The 14,125-nt window shown below is 41.2% G+C and overlaps 2 protein-coding genes across 4 annotated transcripts in view; one reads left to right on the forward strand and one right to left on the reverse strand.

The window, feature by feature from the left end:
* Positions 1 to 61: 61 nt before the first annotated feature.
* tpgs2 (tubulin polyglutamylase complex subunit 2) lies at positions 62 to 11,612 on the forward strand. 2 transcript variants are annotated; one of them, XM_047347601.1, is made up of 7 exons: positions 62 to 254; positions 369 to 448; positions 530 to 617; positions 1,521 to 1,661; positions 1,829 to 1,942; positions 2,049 to 2,212; positions 11,244 to 11,612. In XM_047347601.1, exons 1-7 carry the CDS (start codon positions 179 to 181, stop codon positions 11,484 to 11,486), a joined length of 906 nt encoding a protein of 301 aa, XP_047203557.1. In that variant the 5' UTR covers positions 62 to 178; the 3' UTR covers positions 11,487 to 11,612. The 2 variants fall into 2 exon arrangements, with proteins under 2 accessions (XP_047203557.1, XP_047203558.1); XM_047347602.1 differs by lacking the exon at positions 11,244 to 11,612 and adding an exon at positions 6,126 to 7,037 and having other exon boundaries at positions 63 to 254.
* The window catches only part of aqp7 (aquaporin 7), a 21,607-nt gene continuing 15,898 nt past the window's right edge, over positions 8,417 to 14,125 (reverse strand). For both annotated transcript variants that reach the window (XM_047347599.1, XM_047347598.1), the window contains exons 2-6: positions 10,749 to 10,875; positions 10,520 to 10,657; positions 10,314 to 10,432; positions 9,545 to 9,762; positions 8,417 to 9,438 (exon numbers count right to left, since the gene is read on the reverse strand). In XM_047347599.1, the coding sequence (XP_047203555.1) occupies positions 9,225 to 9,438; positions 9,545 to 9,762; positions 10,314 to 10,432; positions 10,520 to 10,657; positions 10,749 to 10,875 (816 nt within the window). In that variant the 3' untranslated portion in view covers positions 8,417 to 9,224. The remainder of the gene's footprint in view (positions 9,439 to 9,544; positions 9,763 to 10,313; positions 10,433 to 10,519; positions 10,658 to 10,748; positions 10,876 to 14,125) is intronic.

Below are 14,125 nucleotides of genomic sequence, written 5' to 3' on the forward strand. Positions count from 1 at the left end.
AGGGCCAACTGTACGAATACGACTTTCCTATTGGTCATAATGTGTGTCAGTTTTGCTTGTAAACTGCCCTTGTCGCTTCCTGCGACTCGGTTGACAACAGAGCTACCAGATGCAGAGGGAAGAATGCTTGGAGGATTTCGTATAAATTCGTGTTATTATTTGCGCGTTAATTATTATAATGGAAGACACAAAAGATGCGTTTGTGTTCAAAGGTGTTGCGGAGAGGCTGACCCTCGGAATTACTCGAATACTCGGTTTGTATTGTTACATTAATATTAGCCATTTATGTTGGGACTAGCTTGCAAGAAAGATATTTTCATTAAAATAACATTAAAAAAACGTAGTTTTTTTTGGCCTTTCTGTTCTAGAGAACATGCCAGGGGTGGTGGATGTGCGTTTCGCAGAGAGAGAGCCTGCAGAAAAGAGGACCCTCCTGTTCTGGGAGCAGGTAGTATAACATTCGTTCCTCCAGTGTATTTAAAGATTTCCGTTTTGCCATATTTATGTGTCGGCTTGATTCTCCCCTCAGAAAAACACGTGTATTTTACCCGAGGATTTGCGAGACTTCTATCTGACCACTGATGGATTCACATTAACCTGGAGTGTTAAACTGGACGGTAGGTGGCCTCCTCGCACAGGTCCATTTGAACAGATTCGAGTAATCTAAAGGGTGATTTATTGCTACGAAACAATCAACTACTAACAACCATAAATACTCATTTGTTTATTGTAAAGAATATGGCCTACTAAAAGTATGTCCATGTACTGTACAGTATACACTAAACACCTGGTCTATGTGCCTTTTGCATGAATTGCTGCATCAGTGCAGCGTGGCCTTGGGATGATCAGCCTGTGGCTCTGCTGAGGTTCTCAGGTTGCTTTGATAGCGGGCATCATCTCATCTACATTACTGATGCTGGTGTCACGTCTGCCCCTTGACAATACTCCATAGATCCTCTATGGGGTTTATATCAGGTCAATTTGCTGGCCAATCCAGCACAGGGATGCCATGGTCATCTGATGTTATTTCTGGTTCAGGAGTGACTTGACACAAATAATATGACAGGTGTAGCCCATGTCTGCAGTTAGCCCTGTTGATTCTGCACCTTTTCCCACCATACCTTTTTTTTCTACTCAACTTTCTGTCAATATGTCTGGATACAGCACTTTATGATCACACAACATCTTTATCTATGACCTTTTATGGATTGCCCTCTTTATTGAGGGTATCAGTGATTGTCAGCTTGAAAACTGTCAACTCAGAAGTCTTCCCAGTGATTTTGAAGGCCATAACATGACGATTCAGTGTTTAAAAAAATGTTTTTTGGTCTTGTGTAATAACACAGTTTTCTGAGAATTAGAATTCTAGGTTTAAGTTTTAGCTCATCCAAATTAACTCAAATAAATTATTAAAGATTTATTCAGAACATTGTGTTTAAATTGAAAAAAGCATTTAGAACATTTTTAATCAGTTCATTATTGACTTAGACTTCATTGACTGACTGTATCTTGTCTTTCAGATGAGTGTGTCCCTTTAGGTTGCATGATGATCAATAGCGTGGGTAGGCTGTGCCCGCTGCTTCAGCCCATATCTGTTTTCTCTCTCACTAACGCCCCCTCGCTGGCTGACCTGGACTGGCAGGAGAGCAGCTCAGAAACTGGTAAAACTCACCTGTCTGATCTGTAAGCATGCTTTACAATTCCAGCGTGTCACTTTCCGTTACGTCTGTTTATGTGTGCTTATTTGTGCAGGAAGCAGGCTAAGAAATGAGCAACTGACTCGAGAGTTAATATTTGTTTAAGATGCATTAACACCTCTTTTTGTCAGGATTGGAGCCTGCGCCGTCTGCACCTCATTTTGATTCCCGGAGCCGCATTTATGAGCTGGATTCCTGTGGTGGGAATGGAAAAGTGTGTCTTGTTTACAAAAACTGCACTCCAGGTGTTTACATCCTAAAAGTATCTGTTTTATTTGTTAAAAACATAAATGAGTCATGAAGACAGTAACATATTTTCTGTAACATTATGTTGATCTCGCTGTTTTTCAGGGGTGGTCGCACAGCACAGTGAAATCTGGTTCCTGGACCGCTCGCTGTGCTGGCATTTTTTGACAGCAACTTTTACCGCCTACTACAGACTGATGATAACACACCTGGGTCTACCTGAGTGGCAGTATGCCTACACACCGTACGGCCCAAGCCCTCAGGCTAAGGTAGAAAATGGAAGGATGTACATTTTTAGTAGCTTATAACTTCTCTGTAATGCTTTACTATATTTTATCTACCAGGAATCCAGATATTTACATACATAAGTGAAAAAAAATTTTAAAACTTTTTTCAAAGCCAGGGGTTAGCATACATTTTCTCAGTATTGGGAAGAATTACCTTTTTAACTGTATGACTTGGGTTAAAATTTTGGGTATACTTCCACAAACTTCTCACAGCAGTTTGCTGGACTTTTGACCCATTCTTCCTGACAACTGGTGTAAATGAGTCAAGTTTGTTGACCACCTTGCTCTACCCACACATTTTCTATGGGCCTGAGATCCAGGCTTTAAGCTGGCCATACCAAAGAAAGTTACTTTATTGTCCTCAAGCCACTTTGTAACTAATTTGGCGGTATGCTTAGGGTGATTGTCAATTTAGAAGACTCATTTGCACCCAAGCTTTAATCTTCTAGCTTATGTCTGGAGATTTTGCTTCACAAAACATGGCATTTTGACTCTAGGTTGCTATTGGGAGTAATTGGATATAATGCAAGTAACTGCAAAGCTGATGAAAATGAACTTAATGACCAAAACCTAATTTGCACCAAGTTTCAGTTCTGCCGCAAAGGGATATTCTTTATCCGGGACCGGGTCACGGGAGCAGCAGACTCAGCAGAGACGCCCAGACGTCCCTCTCTCCAGACACCTCCTCCAGCTCCTCCGGGGGGAGCCCAAGGCGTTCCCAGGCCAGCCGAGAGACATAGTCCCTCCAGCGTGTCCTGGGCCGTCCCCTGGGCCTCCTCCCGGTGGGACGTGCCTGGAACACCTCCCGAGGAAGGCATTCAGGAGGCATCCGGTATAGATGCCTGAGCCACCTCAACTGGCTCCTCTCGATGTGGAGGAGCAGCGGCTCTACACCGAGCCCCTCCCAGATGGCCGAGCTTCTCACCCTATCTCTAAGGGAGTGCCCGGCCACCCTACAGAGGAAGCTCATTTCAGTCGCTTGTATCCAGGATCTTGTTCTTTCATGACCCAATATTCATGGCCATAGATGAGGGTAGGAACGTCGACCGACCGGTAAATCAAGAGCTTCGCTTTTCGGCTCAGCTCTCTCTTGACCACAACGGACCGGCACGGTGCCCCCATTACTGCGGCAGCTGCACCAATACGTCTGTTGATCTCCCGCTCCATTCTTCCCTCACTCGTGAACAAGACCCCGAGATACTTAAACTCCTCCACTTGAGGCAGAAACTCCCCTCCAACCTGAAGAGGACAAGCCACCCTTTTCCGGTCGAGAACCATGGCCTCGGACTTGGAGGAGCTGATCTTCATCCCAGCCGCTTCACACTCGGATGCGAACCGCCCCAGCGCATGCTGTAGGTATTGACTAGAGGGGGCCAGCAGGACCACGTCATCTGCAAAAAGAAGAGGCGAAATCCACTGGTCCCCAAACCAGACCCCCTCCGGCCCTTGGTTGCGTCTAGAAATCCAGTCCATAAAAGTTATGAACAGGACCGGTGACAAAGGGCAGCCGTGGTGCATGTGGGACCGGAGTCCCACATGCACCACGGCTGCCCTTTGTGGACCAAACTCCTGCTCCGCTCGTACAGGGACCGGATGGGACCCTAATAAAGGGCCCCCGATTCCATACTCCTGGAGCACTCCCCACAGCGCACCACGAGGGACACAGTCGAATGCTTTCTCCAGGTCCACAAAACACATGTGAACCGGTTGGGCAAACTCCCATGAACCCTCGAGTACCCTGTAGAGGGTATAGAGCTGGTCCAATGTCCCACGGCCGGGACGGAAACCACACTGCTCGTCCTGAAGCCGAGGTTCGACTATCGGCCGGACTCTCCTCTCCAATACCCTGGCGTAGGCCTTACCAGGGAGGATGAGGAGTTTATGCTATCACCATCTGCTGGGGAAGCAGCATCAGAGCCAGGGACTTAAAAAAGCTCAACAAGCTGGTAAAGAAGGCTGGCTCTGTTCTGGGGACTCCTCTGGAACCTCTGGAGATCATTGTGGAAAGACAGATTCTTCATAAAATGAAGAACATTATGGAGAACCCTGAGCATCCTCTTCATGAGACTGTCCTACAACAACAGAGTGTCTTCAGTCAGAGGCTTCTTCAGATCTGCTGTAAGACGGAGCGCTACAGGAGATCCTTCCTGCCCACAGTCATCAGCATCTACAACGGCTCTTTGAAGAAACCTTCATAATAAGCTATAACAACATTTAATTTCCCTTTGGGATTAATAAAGTATTTTTTAATTGAATTGAATATAAATTATCTTAGATCATAGGAAAGGGTTTTTGAGGACAGGGCAGCTAGTATCACAATTTCGTTCTGACTGAATTAAAATAATAGCAGAGAGTGGTGCTTGAAATCATTATTCTTTTTTCAGCTATTGTTACATTGGCTCTCAGAGTGTACATACCTCTATATAAATGCCATGTTTTTGTGATGTGCAGAATTAAATATCTGACCCCCAACACTTTACCCACCTTAAGAAAAACAAAATCTGAAAAACAGGAATCCCTGAGCATGATGCTGCCATCCCATGTTTCCTTGTGGCTATAGTGCTCTTTCTGTGATGTGATGTGGAGTGCTGTTCCTGTGCCAAACAAACCTTCAGGAACTGTGACCATAACACTTTCTCCTAAAAGGATTTGGCAGATTGTAGCCAGGCCTGGTTGTTTTGTTTGTAAGAAGAGAATTATTTCTTGTGATCCTGCTGCTTAGTCCAGACATGGGCAATACAGGAGATTGTTGTCACATGTAGGACACAACCAGTCATGTAAGAAATTCCTGCAGCTGCTTCAGTGTTGCTGTGGGCCTCTTCACAGCCTTCCTGACCAGTTTCAGTCTTGTCATTTCTTTAGGTTTGGAGCAAGGTTCAGCTTTTGTAACGTTAATGTTGTTCCATATTTTCTCCAGTTATGGGTTACCTACTTTACTGTGCCACGGTGTGTATATATGATACTGCAATTTTTTCTGTCATTTTATTCGTAACTAATATAATACCTTTTGTTCAAAGGGATCCCTTTTATCTATTGTAATCAGCAAAGTTGAGGCTACAGACCCCTGGGGGGTGGGCCTAGGGGAGCCTCAGTAAATTGCAGAGAAGATAAAAAAAAAAGAAATAGAATCCAGTTTTTAACATTATCATAAAAAATATAATCTTATTGTTTTTTTATCGTTATTATAAAATATTATTTATAATAATATAACTAAAGCTCTGGAGAGAAGTTAGAAAAAAATGTTTCCACTGCTTCACCATGAAGTCATGTGATTATCTGGGCTCCGACTTCCATCCATAAGATGGACGTTGATCCAGTCCCACCTTTAGCACCTTCAAGGATATTTCAAATACTTTTTCCCAGACATTGCCAGCACGCATTTAAACTGATTTAGGAACCGCCTTGCCCCCGGTGTCGGTTCTAGTTTGGAATTGAAGTCACAGGAGGAGCTGATTGAGATGACAAATTCAGAGGAGTAAAACAGAACTTTGAATCTCTTCTCCTCTGTAACTACTGGCTATATGTAAGAAAGGACTATTCCATCTTCGCTGACGAGGTACTGAAATGCCTTCTCCCTTTTCCAACAACCTACTTGTGTAGGTCTGGCATTTCAACTTTAAAGGTACTGGAAAAAAAACAGAGCATGTCTAGGTGTGGACAATGACATACGTATGGCACTACAGTTTTATCTGATTTGGTATTTTAACAATAACACATTTTTAAAAACATGTAGGTATTGTTTTATAACATCTTCAAGAAGGAAACACTAATGAATATTCATTATTTTTAATTCTCTGTTCTGATCCGAAAACGTTTTGTCACAACCCTTTTTTGAGCCATATCAGTACATCTTGTGGGTTTTCTTTTTTTCTCTATGTGCTGGTTTTATCTGCAGCAGTGGGCGTCCCTCTACCAGCCCCTGATTTTCAACTGTGAAGTTAGCCAGACGGATTCTGCTGGAGATGTGTTTCTAAACAAACTGGACCCCACAAAGGCCTTCAAAGGCAAAGTCAAGGTACCACCTCCCAAGAAGAAGCAGTTGACCCAGTGCGGCTCAGGAGGTACTGCTAAACACCAAGGGAACACAGGAAGACACAGTGGAGCAAAACGGTGAAATCAATCCAATCTAAGAGAGAGACATTTGCTGCCATGCTGCTTTGTTTTTGCCTATTTCACCACCACATCTTAAAAAGACTGATCTACCATCGTCTGTTTGTTGGACGGTTAACCGCGGCTCCTTGTAATGCAAGAGCATGTTTGCAATATTAAGTAGCATGCATAGTCTATAACCAGGATTTGAATGGCCAAGCTTGTGTTTAGTTTGGTATTTATAAGACACAAGTAATGCTATATGTTGAAAGAATTGAAGCTTTACCAGCTTGGGCCGGTTACTAGTTTCAAGGTATACAAAAGTTCTGCAAAAAAAATCACGTCATCGCGTCGTTTTTTTTATTTTTATTAATTTGCAAAGAACACAGAGAATCATGGTGTTTAAACTAAATAAATACCACCCATCACCAGCTAATATTAGCTGGTTAGCTTCTCAGTGTTTGTCTGTGGAAAGCACAATGGCAGAAGGGTATAGAAATGTGCGCCATAAGCATTTGAAAACTATTGATGTGTTTAGCAGGTATTTATTTTCTATTTTTCCTTATTTATATGTCTAAAATTCAAAGTAATATTGTTATTTATTGTTTTATGGGCTGCACAGTGGCACAGTTGGTAGCACTGTTGCCTTGCAGCAAGAAGGTCCTAGGTTCGATTTCCGGCCGGGGGTCTTTCTGCATGGAGTTTGCATGTTCTCCCTGTGCATGTGTGGGTTCTCACCGGGTACTCCGGCTTCCTCCCACAGTCCAAAGACATGCCTATTAAGTTAATTGGTCTCTCTAAATATCCCTTAGGTGTATGAATGAGTGTGTGCTTGGTTGTTTGTGTGTTGCCCTGTGATGGACTGGCGACCTGTCCAGGGTGTACCCTGCCTCTCGCCCATAGACCAGCTCCCTGCGACCCACTATGGAATAAGCGGTAGAAAATGACTGATTGAATTGGCACCTTGTCTTATCTTCACTTTGGCTTTGTTAGTCGCTCATGTTAAAAATAATTACTGAAAAAAAACAATTCCATAAAACATTTTCTATTAAATTAGGAACAAATCTTTATTTTCAATTCTTAAAATTGTCATATTTTTTGCTGCAAGGAATCCTAAAAGGGAACTGCTTTATGGTCATGAAGTTATGTGAATGTCCCCAGCTAATTTTTAAACTTTGCCATTAAGGTATCCAAGTATTTCAGCTTTGGCCCGACCTACTTCTGTACCATATGGTGTTCAGTTGAGTAAAGTTTTATTTCATAGTTTACACAGATTTCTTTTTTTTTTTTTTTTTTTGAGATGGAAATTTAAGCAAAAACAATTAAATGAATGCAGAATGACTAAAACTATTGAAAATGATCTGGTTTTCTTTAATAGATAGAAATTTGCTGAAAAAAATTGAAGGGGTTGAAAACCAGTTACATCTAATTTTACGTATGTCCAATGGCATTGTTTCTCAAGCCCAGTATAAATATTTCAACTCACTGAAAAGAAAGTTAGGAGACCCTAAAAAATCTATGCTTCTGCTACTTCCTAGTTTGTCTACTAAAGTCAACTAAAATAAAGTAAGATTTGTTAAATTCTATTCTAAAACAAAAATAATAGAGGACTAAATTGTGAATAAAACTATAAGTCATTTTAGTCAAAAGAGTACAGTTAAAACTAAATGTGCTTTCAAAATAAACCTTCTGCTTAACTGTTGTGTTTTGTTAAATTATGGATAAATCATAAAAAGTCTGAAATCTTTTGTCCAATTTACTTACATATAATTTTCTAAAGATTTTATATGACACCACTTTTGTGTTAATAGTGGTTCTGATCCCTGTTGGGACCAGTTTGACCAGGAAATATGAGAGAATATGACTACTGATCAACCTAAAATAGCTCAAAGTGTCCTCTGCCAGTACATATTATTTATTCAAGTCAGAAACCCATGTTTCCTTACAGCAAACTATAGACAAAATTCAGCAAATTCCTTTAAACTATTGGTTGTTGGGTTCAAAATGTTTCTAAAATGTATACCAACTGACACATGGTCCTTGCTAAAAATCCTGTGTCAGGCAGCTAGTTCGTACTAGGAAAAAAATAGAAAAAGATGAAAAGTCTAAATATTTAATACAAAATAGTGAAGGGGGCAAAATGACCCTATGTGAATGTGTGTGCATATATGTGTGCATATAAAGACTTGTTCTATCAATAAGCCAGGCCTCAGAAGAAAGTTAGATTTTTTCTCTTGACGCAGGCTATAGTTTTGTGTATGTTACACTTTCTTAAATGTTTAGGAACACTGTTACTCTTCTGTGTTAGTTTATTCACTGTTGATAAACTAAAGTGAGAGACATGTATATGAATTTATTACAACATTTTAAAGCATCTGTCACATTTCACATCAAAACAAATCTGATCAGACACCAAGAATGAAAATGTTGTCTCTTGACTGCTGTGCATTGGACTGATGGAAATGTATGCAAGTGAATTTATGTATTTTGGTCCTTGTGCTGCTGCCCTTTGAACTCTGCGACGGGCTGGCTCCTGCTGCTTCTATTTATTTTCAAAAGTTGTTTACTTCTCCTTGCATACACTGACATTTCATGAAGGACCCCAGGCCCAGATCACTGCTGTATGATTTTTTTTTTTGCCTTATATTTATGTCTTTCAAGCTTGCCAAAGTGTCATTTCCCAACATTAGATAAAACAAATGATAAAAAAGTCTGTTTTTATCATATGTGTTTTAAATATTTGAATTCCTGTTTAAAATTTGCATAAATAAGAGAGCAGAAAAAAAGTCACAGATTAATCTAATTGTTTATGATTATCTGCACTGCAGTTATTGTTAAAGTGCTTCAGAAATGTTGTGTAGCATGTTTCAACAGCATCCTCAGATCATCACAGCTGTACAATCTCTTAGCTGTTTCCATTTGTTTCAAGTTTCACACATACATCAGAACAAATGTTTCGCTCTTTCTTCAGCGGGAGAGACTCATCCTCACTGGTGTCAATATCCTGTCCAGAGAAGCGTGGGTGTTGCATTTCTACAAATACCTTGTACACCCCTGCTCCCAGCACTCCTCCAATGGGAGTAGCCACTAGTGGGACCCACCACCACCCATTTCCAGACCTACACGGAGAATGACACAAATTTCAGAAAGCTAGGATTGATAAAAAAGGACATACTTTATCTGAAAATTTAACAGGCCCATATCTTAAAAATCCCTTGTGTTTACCTGAACACATCAGATCCCCAGCCTGCAATTGCTGTGAAGACCCTAGGTGCGATGTCTCTGGTGGGGTTGATAGCATAACCACTGTTGCTGCCCAAAGAGATGCCAATGAGTACCACCAGGAGACCCACAAAAATAGGTTCAGTTCCCCTGGCACCTGGTTTGTTCTTTTGGTCAGATAGGGCCATCAGGCACAGCAGCAGCATTGCTGTGCCAAACACCTGGCACGCACAACACAAATAATAATAAAGCTGCTTTCCACAGTGTAAAAACAATATATCAAGCTCTAGACATCTCATGGTGCTCAGTTTAATCTATCATCTGAAAATGGAAACAGTATGGCACAGCTGCTTCAATGCATCAAAAATCAAAGCAAATGCATTTGTTATAATGCAAAAGTCCAGACTATAATGTTTCACCATTTATTTTCTATGGTTAAAAATAAACCTTCACTGTGTTTGGTATCCACCGACTTAACTTTTAAAAAATAATCCAAAAAACAAAAATTCAAAATAAACATTTCGTATGAACAAACAAGAAAATTAGAATTTTTTTTTAAAGGCAATAAACTGATGTGCTGATTTAAAATGATAAAGCAGATCGTTGTAATCTCTGTATAAGTATCTACACTTTGCAGCACTCAATCCTATCTGCAGATGGGACTGTGGAAACAAGAAGGGTGTTTGTAAAACAATTCCAGAAAGAAAAGGGATGATTGCTATAAAAAAAAGTATTTGTGCTTGTAATTCTTTATTTGAGTTTCAATGACTACCTGGTCAACAAAGCCACCAATCAAGGAGAGGTATGGTGCAGGATAAGTGGCAAAGATCCCACCGGTGGCCCTTTCACCAGTTACAGTCAGGTTTCCACCACAATAGTCATAAATGGCCTCTGTAAGTGAATTGACATACCTTTTAATTTGAAACCATCAAAAACAGCACTAACCCTGTAAATGGTGCATATTAACAGTAGACCTACCATAATAAATAGCATAAATCGTTGCTGCTGCAAGAAACGACCCAAATAGCTGTACAAAAATATACAAGGGCAGCCTCTTCCATGGTAAGCGGCCAAAAACACACATTGTGAAGGAGACTGCTCCATTCATATGGGCCCCTGGAGGGAGAATAAAGGGATATAAGAATTATATCCTCTACACATGGACACCAAAGCCTTTTAAATCATTGTAAGGGGTATTTTCTCTTACCAGAGACATTTCCTCCAACCTGAACCCCCATTGCAACAGCCAGCCCAAAGCCAAGGTTGATGCTGAGGTACTGTCCAAATACTCCTTGGCTGGTCACGACCTGGGCCACAGAACCCAAACCTAACGCCTGTACACATGATTTTTGAAGGGAATTTTTGAATTCCGGTTCATAAAAAACTGGATTTTAAGTGAATGTTAAGTTTTCTTCGACAAGATCATGTGTGAATCTGTAAGCCGGTCAGAAAGTAAACCTCGTGACCAATCCTAATTTTCATACATTCTCCCACTGTCATGGTCTGTTAGTGTTAGGTGTTTGAGTTTCTTTCATGTTTGTTTCTTTGTCATTGTTTATATTCCTTTGAGATGCCATTTTAGCTTATTCCTTGTAAACTTATTTATTGTGTTCCTGTACATTTCTTCTCTCTCTGGGATTCTTCCCAATGTTTCTGTGTATCTCTGTTCAGCTCCTGTATCTTATTCTCCTCTCTCCCTCAGATCAATCTGCCCTCATTGGTCTCAGCTGTTCCTCATTTCCACCAGATTACTCCCATCTGTTTTGCCATGCCTTCTTCACTTCTTCCTCTGTATATAAGCTATCTGGTTGTCATTGTTCATTGCTTGTTTCTTTCGTTACTCTGCTTCATGCCGGATGTGCCGTTTCCTCATCTGTCTGCTTTTGCTGTGCTGTATTTCCTGTTTCCCATTTGCAATGTCATCTGTAAGTTTTTTTCTGTTTAAGCTTTCATTAAAGTGCCACGGTGCCCATCCCAAGTGCTTGTCTGCAGTTTGGTCCCCATTTTAACACACAACAACTGACACCCACTGGGACTTACAACTTAAATAAAATACCCTGATGATGTTCTGCCTTTTTGCTCATTTCTGTCTACTTAATACCTTAAGCTGTTGTCTTTGTTTAAACACCTTACCACCATCAAACAGCAGCTATGTAACAACTACTTATAGGTGAATCCAGTAAAGACTGAAACCTTTTGTACTGCCCCCAAATAGGTCCAATCTGCAGTCAAGAAACACTTTGATGCATTAGGCTTAACTATTCAGCCAACCTTAGAAACATCAGTTAGTTTTGATTCTACGTTGTCTTTGGAGTTTCATTCTAAACTAACAATAAAGAACTGCTTCTTTCAACCAAGAAAGAATAGTCTTCAAAACTATTGAAGACTATTGTCTCCTAATCTCATGATTAGGAGACAATAATCATGCTTTCTTCTCTTCATGCCTGGCATTTTTACATGTTCAGATAAGAAGGAGCTTGACCATCTTTAGTCAGTCCAAAATACAGCTGCACAGCTTTCAGCAAACACAAAAGAGAGACAACATACTGCACACATTTTAGTGTCTTTGAACTGGTTGCGTTGATGTTTTGAAATCCTTTTTACATTGCTAAGTCAATACAAGAATTACATTAGCAACCCAAATGATGATCAATAGGATTGTGGCAGGTCTGCCTTTTCCAAGGGCAACTTCAAGTTACCCCAGCAGCTCAGAAAAACAAAAAAGCAACCCAAACCAAGTGAGTTGAGCAAGCCCCGGAATGAGGGTAAGAAACGCACTGAGGTGCCGGGCTCAGAGGCCATCTCAGTGGTGGCTAGAGACACCAGCAGAGAGTCTCTGGAAAGAAGCCAGATGTGACAGAGAGTGCAGAAGCAGTCAATGGAGGAGGCAGATCAATCTCAATCCCCTCAGAGAACTTGGAAACAGTTATTTGAAGAGGTAGGCTTTCAATAGAAACACAGGAGCATAAAATGGAAGGTGGACCCTCGCTGGCCCCCTTGAGACAGAAGTAAGCCACCCCCCACCCCCTTGATGGACCTAGGTACCCAACAAGGTAGACTGAGATGAAGTGCTGCTTGTGGCGGTGACTGACATCGCTGTGGCACTTTAAGACAAGGTTGGGGTTTTGGAGGTGTCAGGTGATCTGGGACACTGTGCAACAGAGGCTGATGATGATAATCATCATCATCTGATAGCAGAGGTGGGTAATCCAGGTCCAGAAAGTAAAAGCCCTGCTTGGTTTTCCTTCATTCTGTTCAATTAACCAAGTGATTAGTCTCTGTCTATGTTGTGGCGCTGGAAATGCAAATGGTTGGAACTAATCTCTGTACAGAGTTTTACTTTCTGGACCTGGATTACCCACCTCCGTCTGATAGAATGTGCAGAAGAAGATGGTTGTGAAGTTTTCCAAACTGTAGACAAAGGCTCTGTACCCAAACTGGAGGGCTGGGGTGTGCTGCATAGGATTTCTCCTTCATCACTAGTGGTGGTGGGATTGGATGGAGCAAACATCCACAGTGTCAAATTCAGGCTAAGAACCAGGATGGTGAAAGAAATGAAGACGTGACAGAGAAGAATAACATGGAGAGATGCAGAAGTGGGGAGCCATGGGCAGCCATTGGGTGCCACCGAGATGAGTGACGATCGGCCTTGCTCCCCGGAGATCACACTCCTACACTTGATAGTCTTCAGAGTGGGTTATATTTACTCAAAACAGCATTGTCCACCTGGATACTGCTTCCCTTGTTGGTCAGATCTTTCTATTATGTGTGTAGGAGTCAGACCCAAAAGCGGACAAGAGGGGCAGTCTTTAGATATTAAAGACAGACCGATTGAAATTCAGAAAGAAACACAAAGAGAACAACAACAGGGAACATGCTAGAGAGGCAGACAAACCATGGAGAAGTATGGCAAAGACGTGACAAGGAGTGACTGAAAACTGGAGACTTAAATGCTGGGGAGGTGAATAATTAAAGTCATTTTCTTTATTACACTCTCATTTGAACAATGGAGGACCAAGGTTTTGTAACTAATAAATAACATCTACCAGCTATCATGAATGGTGAGGTTTGTACTGGACCAAAGTGCAGTAAGGAATTTGGGAGGCATAGAGGGTGAAAAAGAATTTAATAATGCAAAAAATACAAAACTTGCAGACAGGCTCGAAGAAAACAGAACATGGAGCACGGAACAAAGAATAAGGCAGGTAAATGGATCATAAGGCAGTACAACGGAGGGATCCAGTGTGGAACAAAGAGAACTGTTAAGTTTATATACTGAGGCAAGAGTAGAGAAATGACAGACAAATGAGAAAAGCTTATCAGAGGAAATGAGTTGCTGCTGAGGCAGGGAGAGAAAGGTAGAGCAGCTGAAGGAGGGAGGCTAATTACATGTAAAAACACACAGAAACACAGAGAAACTAGGAGTAGAATCTAACCAAAATATAACAGTAAAATAAGTTCTAGCTGTATAAAGTAAGCTGTGTTAAACCTTTTTTTCTGAGCTTTTGCAGGAATGGAATCTGAGCCAGAGATTCCTTCAGAAATTATGGTGTCTCTAATTACGTCAAGTGAAACAGCTTCCTT

Source organism: Girardinichthys multiradiatus, chromosome 20, assembly GCF_021462225.1.
Source record: "Girardinichthys multiradiatus isolate DD_20200921_A chromosome 20, DD_fGirMul_XY1, whole genome shotgun sequence".
Taxonomy (NCBI): domain Eukaryota; kingdom Metazoa; phylum Chordata; class Actinopteri; order Cyprinodontiformes; family Goodeidae; genus Girardinichthys; species Girardinichthys multiradiatus.